Source organism: Galleria mellonella, unplaced genomic scaffold, assembly GCF_026898425.1.
Source record: "Galleria mellonella isolate WM207_F2 unplaced genomic scaffold, CSIRO_AGI_GalMel_v1 utg746, whole genome shotgun sequence".
In the NCBI taxonomy this organism is placed as follows: domain Eukaryota; kingdom Metazoa; phylum Arthropoda; class Insecta; order Lepidoptera; family Pyralidae; genus Galleria; species Galleria mellonella.
In genome coordinates, this window is record NW_026442148.1 from 2,724,517 (window position 1) to 2,744,267 (window position 19,751).

At 40.3% G+C, this 19,751-nt stretch overlaps 2 protein-coding genes, 1 long non-coding RNA gene and 1 other non-coding gene across 5 annotated transcripts; 2 read left to right on the top strand and 2 right to left on the bottom strand.

The window, feature by feature from the left end:
- The first annotated feature begins 2,486 nt into the window (after positions 1–2,486).
- LOC128202082 (uncharacterized) lies at positions 2,487–10,229 on the top strand. The gene is made up of 7 exons (XM_052901073.1): positions 2,487–2,650; positions 6,232–6,396; positions 6,836–7,133; positions 7,421–7,603; positions 8,377–8,573; positions 9,308–9,398; positions 10,026–10,229. The coding sequence occupies exons 1-7, from the start codon at positions 2,487–2,489 to the stop codon at positions 10,215–10,217; spliced, it is 1,290 nt and encodes a 429-aa protein (XP_052757033.1). The 3' UTR covers positions 10,218–10,229.
- Trnaa-cgc (transfer RNA alanine (anticodon CGC)) lies at positions 4,084–4,155 on the bottom strand. The gene has a single exon. It is a non-coding gene; the product is annotated as a tRNA-Ala (tRNA).
- A 1,587-nt stretch (positions 10,230–11,816) lies between the features above and the next one.
- On the top strand, positions 11,817–16,359 carry LOC128202098 (uncharacterized). Its single transcript, XR_008253609.1, has 4 exons — positions 11,817–12,041; positions 13,498–13,673; positions 15,043–15,173; positions 16,237–16,359. It is a non-coding gene; the product is annotated as an uncharacterized LOC128202098 (long non-coding RNA).
- A 55-nt stretch (positions 16,360–16,414) lies between these two features.
- On the bottom strand, positions 16,415–19,184 carry LOC113518007 (40S ribosomal protein S21). 2 transcript variants are annotated; one of them, XM_052901168.1, is made up of 4 exons: positions 19,091–19,184; positions 18,944–19,002; positions 17,154–17,345; positions 16,415–16,490 (listed from the first exon to the last, which is right to left on the bottom strand). In XM_052901168.1, exons 2-4 carry the CDS (start codon positions 18,991–18,993, stop codon positions 16,481–16,483), a joined length of 252 nt encoding a protein of 83 aa, XP_052757128.1. In that variant the 5' UTR covers positions 18,994–19,002; positions 19,091–19,184; the 3' UTR covers positions 16,415–16,480. The 2 variants fall into 2 exon arrangements, with proteins under 2 accessions (XP_052757128.1, XP_052757129.1); XM_052901169.1 differs by lacking the exon at positions 16,415–16,490 and having other exon boundaries at positions 17,150–17,345.
- Positions 19,185–19,751: the final 567 nt, after the last annotated feature.

Consider the following 19,751-nt stretch of genomic DNA (forward strand, 5'->3'; position numbering starts at 1 on the left):
GGTCGGCCTGACAGGGTATATTGCAAGCAATGAGATTCATAGTTCGCTTTACTAATAATCCCTTTCCACCCCCGATAGGATATATTGCTAGAAGTGGGACGGTTAGACTGCATTACTAATAATCCCTTTCCCCCCTCATGAGGCAGGATATCCCTGTTGAGACTCTGGCTATTAATGTAACCATGTGGCACTTTATTACTATTTCTACCTATCTATCTATTTGCCCGCTACTTCGTACACGTGGATTTCAGAAGTAGCATAACCAATTAAAATGACCACTTCAAGATGGCATATTTCAAGAATCATCATCTTCCTACCCTGATCCCAATTATTGTTTGTGGCCGGCGTAATATGTTTTTTATCCATATTACAAAAATATTTGGCTTATAGTTTCACGACCGGCCGCCTGCCCGACGTCAACCCTCCTTGGGAATATTTCAAGAATAACACCCCCGTTCGTCACGTGTGTTGTAAAAAAAAAAAATTTTTACAGAAAATCGTAGTCTTTCATTGTCAGGTCGAGAACTTTTTGTGTTACCCTCGCTAGTATTATATTATCTGTGCCCTCGGTATGTAATATTTTCGTATTTTGTTGTAATTGTTTTTTTAATATTTTCTATTCAATTCTAATTAAAATTTCACTTTATTAGTACATTGACAAATAATACTTTTTATTTGTGAGTCGTATAGTTTTTATTATAGACTTAGTATAAGTTATAACGGTGTTTTAGTCCAGCTTGGTGAGTCGCCTGGTCGTTTCACACTCGTGACTTATATTACAAAACCTCTTTACGGGTATTTTTGAAATAAATAAATATCTATAGACATACGCGTAACGTGTAACTGACATATTGCCCGGTCATGTCGCGTGACAGTGACAGAGAAGGTGGCGCTGCGAAGACGAGAGGATGCGGCCGAGCGGACGCAACGGCCTCGACTGCGGAGCGACACTACTGGGTCGGTACCATACTACCTTATTAACGACGCGTCCCGCCCTCCTACGGGTACATAGTGTAGACATCTCTAATTGTTTCCAAACAGCATACTACCTGTGTTACCTGCGGATAATGTAGCGGTCTATAGATGAAAAAGTTTTTAAAATCGGTTAAGTAATTTTTTTTTTAATTTACCATTACAAACAAAAGTGTTTCCTGTTTACAATATTAGTTTAGATATCTCTTCACTACCCTATTTTTTTTTAATGGGTGATAATGGAATGGTAACCCCTCCCGTGCTATTGGTATACACCGGCGGGACACCAGTGAAGGATGATAGATGAGGATGAAGTAGGTCAGTTAGCCCATCGTGACGAATTCAACAAGAATTGTACACGATGGTTACCAGGGGGAACCACGTGGAGGTCGACCTAATAAGGCATATTGCTAGCAATGGGGCTGTCAAACTCCATTACTTACAATCCCTTTCCCCCCCTTCACTACCCTATTAAGAGGTCTTGAAATCGTGTGGTAGTACGTTGATACTAGGAGCGCTGAAGACATGAACTGACCTATTGTGATTAGATAAATCTTGTGGTGTCTGAAGAAATACAAGCTGACGGTTCATCTCCTCCAGAGGGAGACTTTGTACAAAAGTCGATTGCTTGAGTACCTCTGTCCCATTCGTGTTTCAACCGTGAAGCAGTTGTGTTTGCATGGCTGTGTTTCGGTTTGAAGGGTGGGATATGGCGTGAATTTACTGGGTACAGAGGAATAACACCTGAGTCCTCAGGAATGGCAACGCATGGGGGTATCATGGGCGAAACAGTATTCTCTGTTATGTCCATGTTACTGCTCATGTGTATAGGCGACGGTTGCCACTTTACATCAGGTGGGCCGTCAGCTTGTTTGCCATTCTAAGTTGTATAAAAAAAAATCTGATGGAAAATAGTAACTGGTTTAGATATGAACAGCACCATGGATTTCATAGAATACTCATGCGTTGTTGTTATTCCTGATAGGAACGGGGCTCTTAGACCTCACTACTAATAATCCAGCCAACTACCCAAGGACTATGGTGTTTTTTTTTTAATAAATGATAATGGAATGGCAACCCCACCCGCGCTAACGGTTTACACAGGCGGGGTACTAGTGAGGTACACCTTACACCGTACACCACCAGGTGCCTTTTCATTCTCACCTATCATAGGTGAGAATGAAAAGGCAGATCAATTAGCCCAACGTAATGAATACACCTAAGATTCAGCACGATGGTTTTTAAACACAGCCATGTATGCAAGTACAACTGCTTTGGTAACCTCGCCTATACTATTGATTTACGGCGGCAGAACTCCAATGAAGGATGACAGATGAGGATGAAGTCAGTCCGGGTTGCGCATCGTGACGAATTCATTTAGATTTAACCACGATATTTTCAAGGCTCGTGATGGTCGACTTGAAAGAGTATACTCGTGTTTCTAGAAATGTCTGTTCCCCCCTGCCCCCCTTCTCCACTTTTGTGTTTTTTCCTGCAGCTAACAGCTAGTGGTCATGTCTCCACACTCCTCGTCGTGCTCGTGGTCCACTGACGGCGCGGGCGGTGGTCGCGGCGGGCGCGGCGCTGGGGCAGGGGGCGCTGCTGACGTCATCGACCTGGACCGCTTCATGCGCGGCGTCAGGCCCTCGTTGCCGAGGCGCTCTGACGACCACATACGGTAACTGCCACCTTGAGGCATTAAGCTTGCCTGCACACGTTTTATAGTACAGCTTGCCGACCCGGCAAACATTGATTTACTCTTTACTGCCACCATACATTCTCAGCACTCTAAATAGGGAGAACGGGGATTGTTAGTAATGGGATCTAACCGATCCATTATAGGGGGGAGGGATTGTTAGTAATGGAGTGTGACAGCCCCATTGCTAGCAATATGCCCTAATAGGTCGACCTCCACGTAGTTCCCCTTGGAAACCATCGTGAACAATTCTTGTTGAATTCGTCACGACGGGCTCACTGACCTGCTTCATCCTCACCTATCATCCTTCACTGGTGCCCGCCGGTGTATACCGATAGCACGGGTGGGGTTACCATTCCATTATCACCCATTAAAAAAAAATCGATCCATTACTACCAATATACTCTATCAGGTCGACCTCCACGCGGCTTACCCTGCAAACCGTCGTGGTTAATTTTTGATAAATTCATCACGATGGGCCAACTGACCTCTTCATCCTCACCTATCATCCCTCACTGATGCTCCGTCAGCGTATACCAATAGCAGGCGAAGTTACCATACCAAAAACCCTCTAAATACGCCTATAGATTTACCATCGGTAAAATAACATTATTTGGGAAGCAAACATAACTAGTACATGTTGACAGTGCATGAGTCTTCTTGCAGTGACGAATTATGTAGTAATCTAGTTCTTAAAAAATAACAAGTTTATAACTGTTGTCAAACAGTGGGCTCGATTCTAAGGCGACGTTCTCGAAAGCAATCACTAAAATGTAATTTTCAATTTGTTGTTACAATTACAGATATTACACGAGTATAGCTATAGCTACTAGTATCGCAACGAAAAAGATTATTCTAAGAACTATAATGAATCAAATTTCTAATACATTTAAGTCGAAATTAGTATATACGGTCTATAAACCAGAGGGAGACTGTACAAAACTCAATTGCTTGGCTACCTCTGTCACATTCGTGTTTCTATCGTGAAGTAGGTGTGTTTACATGGCTGTGTTTCGGTTTGAAGGGTGGGATATGGCGTGAATTTACTGGGTACAGAGGAATAACACCTGAGTCCTCAGAAATGGCAACGCATGGGGGGTATCATGGGCGAAACAGTATATTCTGTTTGTTATGTCCATAGTACTGCTCATGTCTATAGGCGACGGTTACCACTTTCCATCAGGTGGGCCGTCAGCTTGTCTGCCATTCTAAGTTGTATAAAAAAAAAATAGAACTTTCACTAATCAAAATAAAATGTTAATGTTTGAATAAAAATTGAAATAAACTTCCAGACTCGACCCCATCATCAATTGTGTAAATTTAAAAATTACCTATTAAAAATAAATCTTTCTATATATAAATGACAATAATAACAGATAAAATGCACAAATATTTAAAAAAAAAGATATAAATTGTGGAGGTGCTGGGATTTGAACCCAGGACTTTCAGCATGCGAAGCAGACACTCTACCACTGAGTTACACCCCCGGATACTTTACATTCTAAAATAATAAACTACTTTTAATCTTGCTGACGTATTTAAGTTGAATAACCTCAATAAAATTATATTGTGAAATTAATCCCTAATTCAAAATTATAAAGAGAAAGAGAGACCGATTATAAATTCATTATACATTAGATGTCGAATTGACAGAGTATATTGTGAGCTATGTGAACTAACATTTTCATTATCAATCCCTTTCCTCTCAGATGGGTGTGTTAGTAATGAAATTAAAATAATAAAAATTTGTTATTAAATGTATAAATAAATAATAAAATATATTATAAACTATTATTATAATTTTATAGTGACAGGGTCGCAAAGACTTTTTACGTAATTTTTTGGCTCTTTCTTAGGTCGCGACATAAAAATGGTTGTAAAACAACAGTCTACTCTACACAGTTTTATTCGAACATAGATTGAAAGTTAAGCAACTTGACTTCAACAGACTCATCGCGCGCTCACAGAATAAAAAGTATATACATGCGTGATTTGAGGCGTGAAATGCTCACCTAAAATGCTAAAAAAGTTCTAAAAATAAATATATATATATATATATATATATATATATATATATATATATATATATATATATATATATATATATATATATATATATATATATATATATATATATATATATATATATATATATATATAACAATTTCAATATACCTACCGTTAGCGCAGTCGTGATCTCACCCACCAAAAAAATATTTTTTTTATGTTTCGTAATCTTTAAACTTTTATTTTGTAAGGAGAATCTAACTTGCCGTGTGGTCCCGGTATAAAATGGCTCAATCCTTCCTATCCCGTGGGTGCCGCAAGACGCGACTACGGGAACTTAACCCTCTGAGCAAGGGGGAAAAGGATCGTTAGCAATGGAGTTTGACAGCCCCATTGCTAGCAATATACCTTATTAGGTCGACCTCCACGTGGTTCCCCCTGGAAACCATCGTGAACAATTCTTGTTGAATTCGTCACGATGGGCTAACTGACCTGCTTCATCCTCACCTATCATCCTTCACTGGTACCCCGCCGGTGTATACCGATAGCGCGGGTGGGGTTACCTATCCATTTTCATCCATTAAAAAAAAAACCCTCTGAGTGGGTATCCCTCTATTTCCGCGTGCAGTATATACTAGTTTAATTTTCCGCATCCCGCAATGTCGACGTGCTCGCATTTTATATGTTTATTGACGTTGTGGTCCCGCAATTTTTGTTTTGCTAGATTGATATTGTTTCTCTGAATCTCGCTAGATGGCTATATACTCGTACTGCTATTTGTCGTCAAAACGATGTGTCTTATTGTTGTGAAAAAAAAAATTACGCGGTCAAAGGGTTATTGGTCGTTTAAAATATCACCAAAAGCTAACTGCCGTTGCTAACCCGCCTGTCAAGCGTGGCAACTACTGGCAAAAACCCCCCCAAGGGAGAGGCCTATGTTCAGCAGTGGACTGTTAAAGGCTGGTAGGATGATCTACATATTAAGAAATTTACAATCCTGTTAATTTTATAATTGTGTCAGTTTATACACATGTCTGTTACTCGACAGCGAAACAGATTTGATCGTTTGGCAGAGAGATGGGCCGCCATATTGGGTCAACGATATTAATCCATTCTTTGTCGTAGCCTACTTCATATGCATAGACCAACTAAATACAGTTAGTAGATTCATGGAGATTGTTCAGTCAAATCAATAAGTTTATTGAGTAGGGAGTTGAGAAGGAACATTTACTTTAGTACAAACTCACTTCATTGGAGGGAAAGGGATTGTTAGTAATCGAATTTAACTGCCCCATTGCTAGCAATATTCCCTAATAAGTCGACCTCCACGTGGTTCCCTTTGGAAACCATCGCAATTATTTTTCATCCTCACCAATCATCATCACTGGTATCCTATCAATGTATACTGATAGCGCGGGCAGGGTTACCATTTCATTATCATCCATTAAAAAAAAAAAAAAACTCACTTCTTTTCACCTGAAAATAATATGCATCTTAGCTAGATTCAAAATCGTTGACCGTTTACGGACTGTGAAGATTGTGAGCTCTGATGACAGTGGTCAGTTGGTGGTGGACAGCGGCGGCGCGGGCCGCAAGTCGGCGCGGGTGAGCTCGGGCGACAGCACGCCGCCGCGCCGCGCCGGCCGCCGCCACAAGCGGCCCTCGCACGATTCCGGCCTCTCGGACGGCAGCTACGTGGCGACGAGGCATCGCCTGCACAGGTACCATCCTTATCTTTTTATCTCGTCAATTAGGCGTAACACAAGTTTTGTTCAAACCTAAATTAGGCACTAGTCTTGAGCTCTTGCACTTTTCTTTGCATGCCATTTTAAGCTCTTTCTGCTTTTTGTGAAGAAATCATATTGTCATTGTTTTACACGAACTAACACGAGAGATCACAGTCTACCAGAGGAAAGGCTTGCATCCACTGACTCTTCGCAATATATTTGAGGTTATCACTTCAACTAATGATTATATTACACTGCGTTTGTACGGAGTCATAACTCAAGAATTTTTTTATCTCCTTTGGTTGTTGGTTCTTCTAGTTATACGGCCCGTTATTTGCAATTTCAATTTGCTGATCCTTCGGGCTATACAAACTGAAATCATGTGAGCAAATCTGAACATTTGTCTGAGAAGTAAATTGAACTGTCTTTACAGACATGCGACCACGTTAGATGGCAATACTGTGAGTCCGCGCGTGGCCAGCTGCTCCACTAGCTCGATGCACGCGTTCCGAGCGGCGTGCGAACACGCGCTCCGCGACCAGCAGAGGCAGCTCGCGCGCGTCGCCCTCATATGCGAGCAGCTCGGCGCCAGCCGCGACCGAGAGCGCGAACGCGAACGCGAGCACAGCGTTACCCCCAATTCTACTGACATATCGTCATCCAGTCGAAGTACCAGGGACCTCAGGCGGAAAGAGAAACGCAGAGTATGTTCGCAGTGTTGTGCAATGTCAGTGAGTGTAATCACAAGTATAAAGAAAGGGTGAACAATCCAACGCTAGAAGACTAACGACAGTCAGTCGACACTCGACAGTAGCGTCAAAATGTGTTAATCGCCACATTGTCTTATGTAATTAATACTACGAATTTGTGTAGGACCTGCATCTCTGTGGCTTATGTTTAGTTAAGTTTTAGTTCTGGATCAGGTAACTACACAATAGGAATGATTCCTTGGCAGTCCGATGTCTTTTCAGTTAACGGATTGTTAAAGTAAGTGTACCAATGCCTTCCATCCGTGCAGGCAGAAGAATGCAAGACATATAAAATAATCATGAGGAAACTGGACGAGCTGAACCGCCTGTTCGTGGCTCGCGGCAGCGCACGGCCGCACCCCGCGTACCGCCCCACCGCGCCCTCTGTTTCCGTGTCGGACAAAGTCGTCGCCACCGAGCCCGAGAACAAAAAGGAGGTTTCCATTTCTCAGGTTTATTTTCTATCCGGTTCCAAGGATTAAATGACATATTTTTTTTATGCAACTTAGAATGACAAACAAGCTGACGGCCCACCTGATGGAAAGTGGTAACCGTCGCCTATAGACATGAGCAGTACCGTGGACATAACAGAGTATACTGTTTTCACTGCATAGTATGCATAGTTTCGCTCATGATAAAATGCGTTGACTTTCTTGTAGATAGTCGTAGTCTACCAGCAGTTCAAGATAAAGTTTATATGGATCATTTATAATTAATAACTATACCGCTCGAAGAAGCGATAAGTGAAAATCGTCATGACACGTGACATCATCTTCCTGCGGATAAAAATAAAAGTTCATTTATTAGCATAAACATATTACACTCTCTGCGTGCTCTACCGCTTGTACAACGGACTGTGCTCAGAGGAATTGTTCAACACGATGCCCACGGCCACTTTCCACGGTCGTACAGCTCGCCATCGACAGGGATACACCCTCATAACTCAGAACTTAGATGGTCGCGACAGCGCGGTTTCAGATGTTTTCTCCCACGAACACTCAGATTATGGAATGAACTCCCTATCGAGGTTTTTCAAGAGACTTCAACATGAGGTTCTTAAAAAAAGGGGCAAAAAAGTTTTTTCTGAATCGGTAATGCCCCTGGTATTGCACGCGTTCACAGGCTACGGCTACGTTAACCGCTTACTATTAGGTGGGCTGTACTCGTACGCTTGTTTGCCACCTCAGTGGTATAAAAAAATCGAAATGATAAGTTTATGTTCCAGAAGCAAATGTTGGAATGTTGCGGTGACACGAACCCGCCTCGATTAGTGGAACGCGCGGTCGGCAGCGAGCAGTGGAGCACGGACGGGCGCCGCTCGCCGCGGCTGCCGGGCCTGCGCACCGTCACACGTGCGCACGCGCTGGACATCGTCCCGCGGGACGCGGTTGCTCTGAACCATTCTAATATAGTTGCGGACAGGTAATTATGATAAATATATATATATATATCGAGACAGTTTTAAAGTGAACGGATGTAAGTAGCAGGGGGCCTGATTTGATCCTACATTGATTTGTCATGATCAAATAAATCGTGTATTATATCGGAATGTATGGTTCTGCCGCCTCGCCGTGTGGTCCCGGGCCACCCCTTCCTTTCGTGTGGGTGTCGTAAGAGGTGACAAAGGGAGGACGTGGGATGGGCAGCAGCGTCCCTCTTAAAACATCTCTAAAAGCCTAACTGCGGTTACCAACCCGCCCGCCAAGCGTGGCAACTACTGGCAAAACTCTTCTTATGGAGAAGGCTTATGTCCAGCAGTGGACAGTTAACGGCTGAAATACTAAAAGTTTCCCGAACTGTCGTGTATATTATTAGATGAGTTATGATGTCACTGGATTTCTTTCTATCTACTCTTGAAGTGTTCTACCGTGAAAGGGAGTTGTTTAGAATAAATAGGCTCTTTGATATTTCATCCCTAGATGATGTCGTAAGTGGTAACATGAGGTCAGCATCAGTGCAAGAGAAAAAAAAAACTCGAAATAATAAACTATAACAAGCCACTTGGCTAGCAACAAGGTAACTGTAATCCGGGGTACGATGATGACCACGAAACATATTGACGACTGTAACACGAGACGGTATAATCGTTTACACTTAGCAGAAGGTACTTTCTACTCCTACCTACCTTCGCGTATTTCGCTTACTAATTGTACCAGCAGTGTGGTGGGGTATGAAACGAGCGGTGATGGCTCAGACGGGAGTGGCAGTGACCCGCGCTGCACGTTCAATGTCGACGATCCTGTTCATGTAAGTATTACACAAACACAGGACACAGGAAACCAGATACTAGGGAGTACGTTGTGACAAGAACATTACTACAAGCAATCGAAGCTTGTGTGCGTACGGTTCCCCACGCTTGTCACATAGACGCCGCGTTGGAATAATCCGGTTTACGCCAGATCATTTTTTTAATGGATGATAATGGTATGGTAACCCCGCCTGCGTTATTGGTATACGCTGGCGGGGCACCAGTGAGGGATGATAGGTGAGGATGAAAACAGGTCACTTAGCCCATCGCGATGCATACACCTAGAATTTAGCACGATTTCCAAGGAGGACCACGTGGAGGTCGACCTGATAGGGTATATTGTTAGCAATGGGACTGGTAGTCCGCATTAATAACAATCCCTTTTTCCCCGAACTCAGGTGTTATTCCTCTGTACCCTGTAAATTAACTACCATATCCCACCCTTCAAACCGAAACACAGTCATGCGAACACAACTGCTTTACGGTAGAAACACGAATGGGACAGAGGTGGCCAAGCAAACGACTTTTGTACAAAGTCTCCCTCTGGTGGTAAACTAACACGTGTTCGTTAAAGTCTATGCTATAGTGGTTCAATGTTAAATAAAACTAAGGACAACAATCAACAGTTGTACACACGAGCGAAGCGGCTGCAGGCGATGCAGGCGAGCCCGCGGCGTGCGCCCCCTGCCGGCGGCGAGCGCGGCCGCGGTCCGTCGCTGTGCGCGCTCTGCCGCCGCTCCTGGCGCCAGCTGCGGCGCTACCTCGCCGCGCAGATATTCAGCTGCCCGCCCACAGATGGCGCTTGTACATATACTTAATTGTCATTAATAACATACGCTTTCGATTATGAGTGTTTTGTTTCATTGATGCACGTCCGAGTCGTCATTATATTTCTTTAAGTGACTACTAAAAGTAAAACATACTTGAACGGAGTGGCGGTCGGAGATTGATGGTTAACATGGAAGGTGGTGGGTCTTCTGGTAGTAATAGTGGTGGTCGGTCTTCTAGTGTTGGCTCTCACACACATACTAATGGTAGCGGAATTAAAAATAATTCTGAACGGAGCAGTTTCTGAACTAGTATAATTTTTTTGGTACATTATGAGATAGCATGCAAAGAGTACCATATTTAAACCTTAGCCCTCTGCGGCGCAGTAGCAGGCATATTACTTGACGATTCCCGGTTCGATCATTTAACAAACTTTTTTAAACAAACTTTTTTAAAGTAGCTACTATTTTTTTTTTACTACGCGGGTTCATAGGACACACGCTGTATACCAATATATGGTAGACATACTTATGGTCCACATGACATACAGTGGTGAAAGTATAAAGTGGCATCGCCTATTACCTAAACACATATCCAACGGGGGGGGGGGGGATTAATAATAATGAAGACTAAGGGTCACATGCTAGTAATATACCCAACCAGGTCGACCTCCACGTGGCCCCCTCTGGAAACTATCGAGCTGCATTCCAACTGTATTCATCACGTAGGGCTAACTGACCTGCCTTTTCATCCTCACCTATCATCCCTCACTAGTGCCCCGCCAGTGTTTAGCGATAGCGCAGGCGGGTTTACTATTCCATCGTCATCCATTAAAAAAAAACACATATCTAACACCATAGTTATCATACACTATGACACCCTTATTTACGTAATACCAAGTCTATGGTGACACCCATGTTATGGTACTCCGCTTGCGTTGCCATTCCTGAAAACTAAAGTACCTCAGTACTCGTAGTTGTACCTACTGCTACTACAATTGTTGGGCACCAGAAACACGAGTGATGTTAACGTTTAAGCAGATGTCATAAAGGACTAGATTTTTTTTTATCATTTCATTCAATCAATATTTTCAATTTTCCTTTTTTTTTGTATATTTTTTTTTTATATATTCTTTTATTGTTTTAACGTATGTATCTATATCTGTTGTTATTTGTATGCTGTAAGTAATGCAAATAAATTATATATCTATCTATATATCAATAGAAATAGGTAATTTATGTTGTAAATAGCAGGATGCAGTAATAACACATATATATATATATGATAATATACAGTATTTATGATATAAAAAATAAGTTTATAATATATATATATATATATATATATATATATATATATATATATATATATATATATATATATATATATATATATATATATATATATATATATATATATATATATATATGTCATATAAAAATCTGACGTAGAACAAACATAAAAATGATACATTGTTTTAAAAAAACTTCAGTGTCAACAGCCAGTATTGAAACTCCAACACGCCCTCTTAATCCTGGATGTTGACCAGGAGCTGTTTGACCGCTGACTGATTGCCGCAATATTATACGATAGCGTTAATAATTAATTTTAAAATTAAATTAAAACCTTTTCTTTCAAGTTACCGAACCGTCAAGATATCAACAATATCTGGCTAGTAGACGAATAAAACTCTGCCACGTGACAATTCAGTCAGAGATAGAACAAAAGAAGTTTCGGCCGTGACACAGGCAAAATTACTAGTGATGGAATTCTAACAATATGCAGCTGGCGCCCGGCGTGCTACACCGCGGGAAACTTACAATATGAAGCATTCGAAGGCACGTATGTGGTGGCTATTCTGTATCTTGGTGCAGGTGAGTGTCCTGACATGTTTTTCTAATGCATGATAATGGAATGGTAACCCCGCCTGCGCTAACAGTATACGCTGGCGGGGCACCAGTGAGGGATGATAGGTCAGTTAGCCCATCGTGATGAATACACCTGAAATTCAGCACGGTGGTTCCAGGAGAGACCACGTAGTGGTCGACCTGATAGGGTATATTGCTAGCAATGGGACTAATAGTCCGCATTACTAACAATTCCTTTCCCCCCTGGTGTCCTGACTTTAGTGCGGGTTCGACTGACCTAACTTCATTTTCACCTGTCACTCCTAAGTTGTGCCCAGACAGCGTATATCGATAGCGCTGGTATAGTGATTCAAAACCGTTTTTATGACTCGAAAAAAAGATTAGTATAGATGTAGGATTTGAAGGGGAAAAATGTTGGGACACTTGAAACGACACGACGAACTTATGAACATTATAATAGAAGGTAAGATAGAAGGAAGGAGGGGGAGAGGGAGACCGAGACATAGTTACATCAGGCAGATCAAGGAAGGAGTGTCGTGTCGTATCAAGAGGTGAAGAGACTCGCTGCAAATCGTGTGTGTGTGTGTGTGTGAGTGGCAAGAGCTTCATCGACAAGAGTGCAGCTCTTAAATAGGATAGATAGTAGGATTTGAAGCTGTGTGGATTTGAATAGGAGAACTTACGCAATCTTTGATGCAGACATAACATTTTAGCCCTTAACAATAACGACAATTGTATATTACTGTGGTCTATGTATCAGATTGTTTGCCAATTTTAATAAAACTAGAAAAGAAACTGTAACTGAAATCTCAGAAAATATGATGGCAAACAAACATGCAGCCGATCTAATGGTAAGCGGTTACTATAGCTTATGAGGGCCTGAAATACCAGGAGCATTACGCGCTCGTTGCCGACCCTAAAGAAACCTCTTTACCCCTTTTTAGAAGAACCTGATGCTGTAGTCTCTTGAAAAAAGTTCGACAGGGAGTTCATTCTATAACCTAAGCGTTCGTGGAAGGAAGCATCTCTGAAACCGCGCTGTACGCAACCATGCAGGCTCTAAAGTATGAGGGTGGACTCCTAGTCGATGGCGAGCTGTACGATAGTAGAAAGTGGCCGTGGGCATCATTATAAACAATTCCTTTGACCATGACTATGTTCCGGTATAAAAATACATTCTATTATTGTTTACTGGTTCAATTTCGAATGCTGGGAGTGGAAGCAGTGAATTTACTAGGTACAGAAGGATAATTTTCCGCTCTTGTGAAACGTTAGACATATCTGGGAAATTTAACAAAGTCGCGGGACAGATTATTTTTTTCTGCGGACGAAGATGGAATAGTACATGCGCCTACTCTAATGGCATTGCGCCAGTAGAGGTTGTAATAATGAGGGAGAAGTCATTTGACTCGTCATCGCGTCGAACTGAGCGAGACACAGCCAGCATTATTGATCATTTCAGATAGTCGGTGCTATAGCCTGCAAGAATAGGAAGGGTGCGTGCCGACCGCCGCGGTGTCCGGGCGGCTGCAAACCCAAGTACTGGTGACGGCCGCTCGACGCTGCTCGCGTACACACGTGCTCCACCCAATATCACAGCTTGACGTAATCGACGGTTCGCGGTTTGAAATGATAACGGTATGTAGCGTATAAAGGAAATATTGGAAAAAGAACAAAAAATTAGGATATTTAATACTATTTTTCGTCATTAGCCGCAGGATGGCCTAAGATGAGACCGTGAAAACTACTGTACTACTGTATGATAGAGCAGTGCAAGAGAAAAGAAACTTGATAGCAATCTCCTCATGAGCATGCTTCTTTTTAATGGATGAGAATGGGATGGTAACCCCGCCTCTGCTATCGAGACACTAGTGACGAAGGCCATCGTGACGAATTTCACAAGAATTAACCATGATGGTTTCCAGCTGGAACTGTGTGGAGGTCGACTCGATGTTAGATCCCATTGCTAACAAACTCTTCTCCCACTCGTCAGGGTGTTACTAGAGCCTAAGATTGGAGGGGGAAAGGGATTGTTAATAATGGGGGTCAAATAGCCCCATTACTAGCAATATACGCTGTCAGGTCGACCTCCACGTGGTTCCTCCTGGAAATCATTGCGGTTAATTCTAGTTGAATTCGTCAGGATGGGCTAACTGACCTGCTTTCATCCTCATCTATCATCTCCCACTGATACTTCGCCAGTGTATAGCGATAGCGCAGGCGGGGTTATCATTTCATTATCAACCATTAAAAAAAAAAGGAGCTTAAGACTGTACTGACTATTCATTTTTGTCTCCTTTAATTATAATTATTGTTGGTAGTAAAAAGACTTATCTAAGTACAGGAAGTTATTTACTACCTAGTACTTAGACCTATGTCAATTGTCTTTAAATACAATTTGTTTCGACATAAGCAACTTTCGGCGCAAAAAACAGCGTTTTCAGTCGCAACCTGCGGCGATATACCTACACAGTACACACCGCTGAACGACATAACTTTGACACTCGCATTAGGTAAAAAATATTACAAATAACACGATTCAGAATTGACAGAAATAAAATGCATACAACAAGAAATTTTGGATCTCGTTGACAATAATTCAAAAAGATACTCCTTAATTATAGTATCCGAGAACTTTATATAAAAATATAGAATTATGTGCATATATGTACCAGAGGATGACTTTGTACAAAAGTCGATTGCTTGGGCACGTGTTTATACCGTGAAGCAGTTGTATTTGCATGGCTGTGTATCGGTTTGAAGGGTGGGATATGGCGTGAATTTACAGGGTACAGAGGAATAACACCCGAGTCCTCGGGAATGGCAACGCATGGGGGGTATCATGTGCGAAACAGTATACTCTGTTATGTCCATGCTACTGCTCATGTCTATATGCGACGGTTACCAATTTCCATCAGTTGGGCCGTCAGATTGTTTGCCATTCTAAGTTGTATAAAAAAAATTTATTTGCATAATCATTCCAACTACTACGCGTTCGTGGGTCCAGCTGGCGCAGGCGGCGTGGTGGGTGTGGTGGTGCGTGGTGTGCCTGGCGGCGGCGGCGCGCGGCTGCAAGAAGAAAACTATCTGCCGTCCGCCGCCCGGCGGCCGGCCCGGCTGCGGCGGTCGCGGCATGTGGTAATTACACCTTTATCGAGATTGTCCACGTGGCACACTCTCTACACCAACGAAACCTGCCTTTTTGCAACTTGTATTGATAAACAAGCTGACGGTCCACCTGATGGAAAGCGGTAACACGTTGGCTGCAGACATGAACATTGAATAAAATGTGACGCATATGGTATCTCGAACAGATCAAATTTTGGCCTAGGTATTACAAAATAATAAACACATACTACTAAACAATTATATACACCGCCATCTGTTTCAATTAACTGCAATTGAAACAGATGGCGCTGTGTATTTTGATTTGAATTGATTGTGAAAATTCTTTCACTTATAGAAACCTACGTCATCAGTGAGTAACATACTAATCTTTTCCATTATCCGTCCACTGCTGGACATAAGCCCAGTGCTACTGCATTAATGAATGGTCCCGAATTTCCTGAAATGCATTTTAGGTCATGATTCCATCAAGTGGGGGTAGTCCGACACTGCGTTTGCTCGTACGGGGTCGGGGGTTACTTACCAGAGGGAGTCTTTGTGCAAAAGTCATTTGCTTAGGTACCTCTGTCCCATTCTGTTCCCAACCGTGAAGCAGTTGTTTGCATAGCACTGTCGGTTTAAAGGATATTTCAATGGATGGCAATGGAATGGCAATCTCGCCTGCGCTAACGGTATACGCTGACGGGGCACCAGTGAGGAGTGACAGGTGAGAATGAAAGGGCAGGTCAATTAGCCCATCGTGAATACACCTGGAATTCAGCACGATAGTTTCCAGGGGGGACTACGTGGAGGTCGACCTGATAGTGTATATTACTACTGTGTACTATAATAATATGGGATAGAAAAGGACATAGGATACTTTATTTTCCTAGTCACGCGAACGAACTCGCTGTAAAAGTATAGGCTATATTTTCGAAAATACTATTTACCTGTGCGAAGCCGGGTAGGATCGTTTTTAATATATGACACTGGATATGGGGAATTTCATGAACTTCCTGGAGAACTAAGTTTAGTGAGTTTGGGTTCGGTAAGGGATTTGTAAAGATATTCAATTATAATGAAATATTGTTTCCAGATGCGTCCGTTGAATACCACTGGGTGGTAATCAAATTGTAGCCGTACCCGCTGGGTGCACTGCGACCGATGTGAACGGACGACAGCAGCCACACATACAGACGTTATTTACGTTTACAAATCCATTATATTTTCGAATTTTATTTACGTAATTATTTACAAATAAAACAAGTTGTAAATTTTGTGATTTTTTTTTTTTTTTTATTATTTTCTCTTATAAAATAATGCTTACATGACTAAGAATATCAGTAGTTCCTGAAACAAAAAATGTAACAGGTTACTTTGTAGCATACTTATAAAATTATATATTTTATTTATTTTGTAAAAACACGCAGACAAGCTAATACGGTCGGTCGCGCACGCAGCTTGTTTGATGTACCTATATTTGCGCGCGCAGGCCGCGCACGTATATGAAAGGAAAGCACACATATCGTCTTAATATTATACCTTTTTTATAATGACAATTTATGCTATTATTACTGTATTAATACAGTTAACTTCATGTAACAAAATGAAATGTTTAGATATTCAATTTATGAGGACCAGGTTTAGATATTCAGAGGACCAATTTTGGCCTCTCAAAATATTTATTTTATTAAAAGCTTTACAGCACTTAGTGCAGGAGAGCTTTTTAGTAATGGGGTCTAATAGCGCCATTGCTAACATTACGTATCTTATCAGATTAATTATCATGGGGTTCATCCCAGAAATCATTATGGTAAATTCTAGATGAATTTACTTCTATGGATCAACTATGTGATTCCATCCTCCCCTGCCCTGTTACCGTATCAATATTCACCATTAGTATTGACAGGTTGCAACATTTCATGTTATTTTATGTAAATTGAAATAGTAAACAATGGTTATGTGCTAGCTGCTGATGTGGTGACCACCTCCATTGATATATTGAACACTCACTTAGTCAATATGCCATCCTTCTTGGTGAGCCTCACTATACAGTCGTCGGACTCGCCCATGCGTCGGATGGCGCCGCACACCACGTAGATCTTGGAGGTGTCGGCCGCGCGGCCCGTCGCCGGGTCCACGTCCGCGATCACCAGCTGCACCGACGCGTGGTCCTTAGCGTGGATGAGACGGTTGCTCGCTGAGCTGCAATACAATGTGATTACATATATATCAATAAATAAATAAATAAATAATGGAACATGCAGATCACTATGGAGTTCCAAAGTAAATTATTTATAATGGAAGACAGACTGGTAGCAGTATATTGTTACTAATGGCGAAAGGGTAGGAAGAACAAGGGGTCTAACTAGGGTTGCCAACCCTCCCGGATCGCCTAGAAGATTTCGGTAATTATGGTTAAACTCTAGACCAACTGGAGTGCAATAATATCTCAGGCTTTTCTAAAAATTAAATGCATTCATCATTTACTCTTCACTACTCACTCGTGTTACGCTCCATCAGCATGATGGAGCAAGAAAAGGAAACAAATGCATATGTCTTTAGTAAAAGCAGAGTTACAAGTACTACAAACAAGTAAACATTAGATGCTGCTTGAAAACAAAATAAATTTAAAAATTAATTAACAATTTTCTTTCAATACAATTCTTAAACATAAAATTCTCCCGGGTTGTCTTTGGGAGTTGAAAACTAGGTCTAACAGTCCCATTTCTAAGACATATATTTTAAAAAAAAATTAATCTCATTATTAAATTCTTGATATTACTTATAAAGCTATTTTACATTTATTGTATAGTAACTCAATAGTTTGGTAAATCATAAACTAACATTAAATAAATTACATAATAATGAAGTTCTATGATTATCATTATATTTTTTTTTTTTCAATATGTCATCCTCCAATGGCAGGCATTGTATACTGTTACAATAGATGGGTGCATCATTCCTTCATCATCCATAGTAAACTAAAAATTATACTGAAAAAAACTGAGAAATTTTTGTCCTGTCCAAAATACTGTATTGTAAAATACTGTAAGACTGTACTGTGAGACCAGACAACTGATAGGCATTATTATGACAGTACATATTTTTTTTTTTTTTTTATTGAAAATATATATATTAGCTCTGTACACACAGCTTTACTTGTGTGAATTAGGATAAAGTCAATTTATAAATATAGTCTATAATGAATAACTTCTATTTTTTTTTATTTTTACGATATTAATAAGATAATATAGAAAGGAAGTATCTCGATAAAGATATTCATGAATACAAATTATGAAATAGTTTTATTTACAGATGGCAAGGTAGTGCATTAAATCCTTATGTTAACCGTTAAACCACAAAGTTACAAACAAAGATGAAGGGTCAGTGGCCTTTATTTATATCCTGGTTTCTCTAGTTTGTAATTCTTCGATAGGAATTGAGTGTGTTATGTATGTAAGACATGCAAATATAGTGCACTGGTCACTTTTATTCTCATTAAATATGGGAATATTTAGACTAAGCGGTTGACAAATGTGTACATATATTTTTTTTTTTTGTTTAACCATAACCAAAAAAATATATATTAAATAGTAGTTATATATATTTGTGATACAGCTAGGTTATAAACAATTATGTGCAGATAAAACTGTACATAATGACAATGACTACTATTAACTAGTGAGATAATGATCAGTACAACTAAATACATGTAGAATTTAATTAGACAATATTATTAACAACATGTTGTGATATATTACTTGAAAAACGTGTAAGCCACATAACCTAAAAAAACTCACCATTTTCTTGGGCAGTACAGATCAACGAATTCACCGGCGTCGTTCTGCATTTTGTTTACCTGTAATTAATAACCACTTTATAATACGCACTTTACACATTATTTTGGATTAATATTAATATTAAAAACAAATAATTAAAAAATTCACCTAATTTGTCACACGAACCAAAAATGACAGAAGCAGCAAAGGAAGGAAAGATGGCGTTAGCGTATTAAGTTTTTTCGCAGTGGTAGCTCTTATGCCAGCTCTGGATTCCAACACTTTCGCCACTGATTAATAAATCTAATAATTGGAAAATTGGTGGTTGATTACTTTGGCTAGTGTTACATATACAATATAATGATTTTTTTTTCTTTAATACGAGTTTGTATTATTACTGAAGATTTACGCTACAATGCATCACATTTACAAAATAAAATATATAAATCTGAGTTTCCGAAATTATCCGCTAGAGGCGCCGTCAGATATTTTCAGTACTTTTATTAGCTATAAATATAAATGCGTTTGTAACATTTGTTAATGATAATGATGGGAGAATGAGGAATTAAAAATGACTAATAAAAAATTCGGATTCTTGATAAAATTGATTTTCATTTTTTTTTTTAAACAATTTGATATGGTAAATATGAATATTACTGCGGTTTTATTTTATTTTTATTTAATTTTTTAACAAAAGTTTGCCTCATTATTAACCCAGAATATAATCAACAGTGAGAAAAATAAATATTTTCATTAAATAATAAGCATTTAAAAAGTAATCTAAATGCATGTATTTCTGCGGATCTTGAAGTAGCTTGCTTCTATTATG

Excerpts from the sequence above, each read along its gene's own strand:
- LOC128202082 (XM_052901073.1), top strand. The coding sequence starts at position 2,487 with ATGTCTCCACACTCCTCGTCGTGCTCGTGGTCCACTGACGGCGCGGGC. Across the intron at positions 7,134-7,420 it reads CGCAGTGTTGTGCAATGTCA|GCAGAAGAATGCAAGACATA; the intron begins GTGAGTGTAATC and ends CCATCCGTGCAG. Across the intron at positions 9,399-10,025 it reads ATGTCGACGATCCTGTTCAT|TTGTACACACGAGCGAAGCG; the intron begins GTAAGTATTACA and ends AACAATCAACAG.
- LOC113518007 (XM_052901168.1), bottom strand. The coding sequence starts at position 18,993 with ATGCAGAACGACGCCGGTGAATTCGTTGATCTGTACTGCCCAAGAAAA. Across the intron at positions 17,346-18,943 it reads CTGTACTGCCCAAGAAAATG|CTCAGCGAGCAACCGTCTCA; the intron begins GTGAGTTTTTTT and ends ATTGTATTGCAG.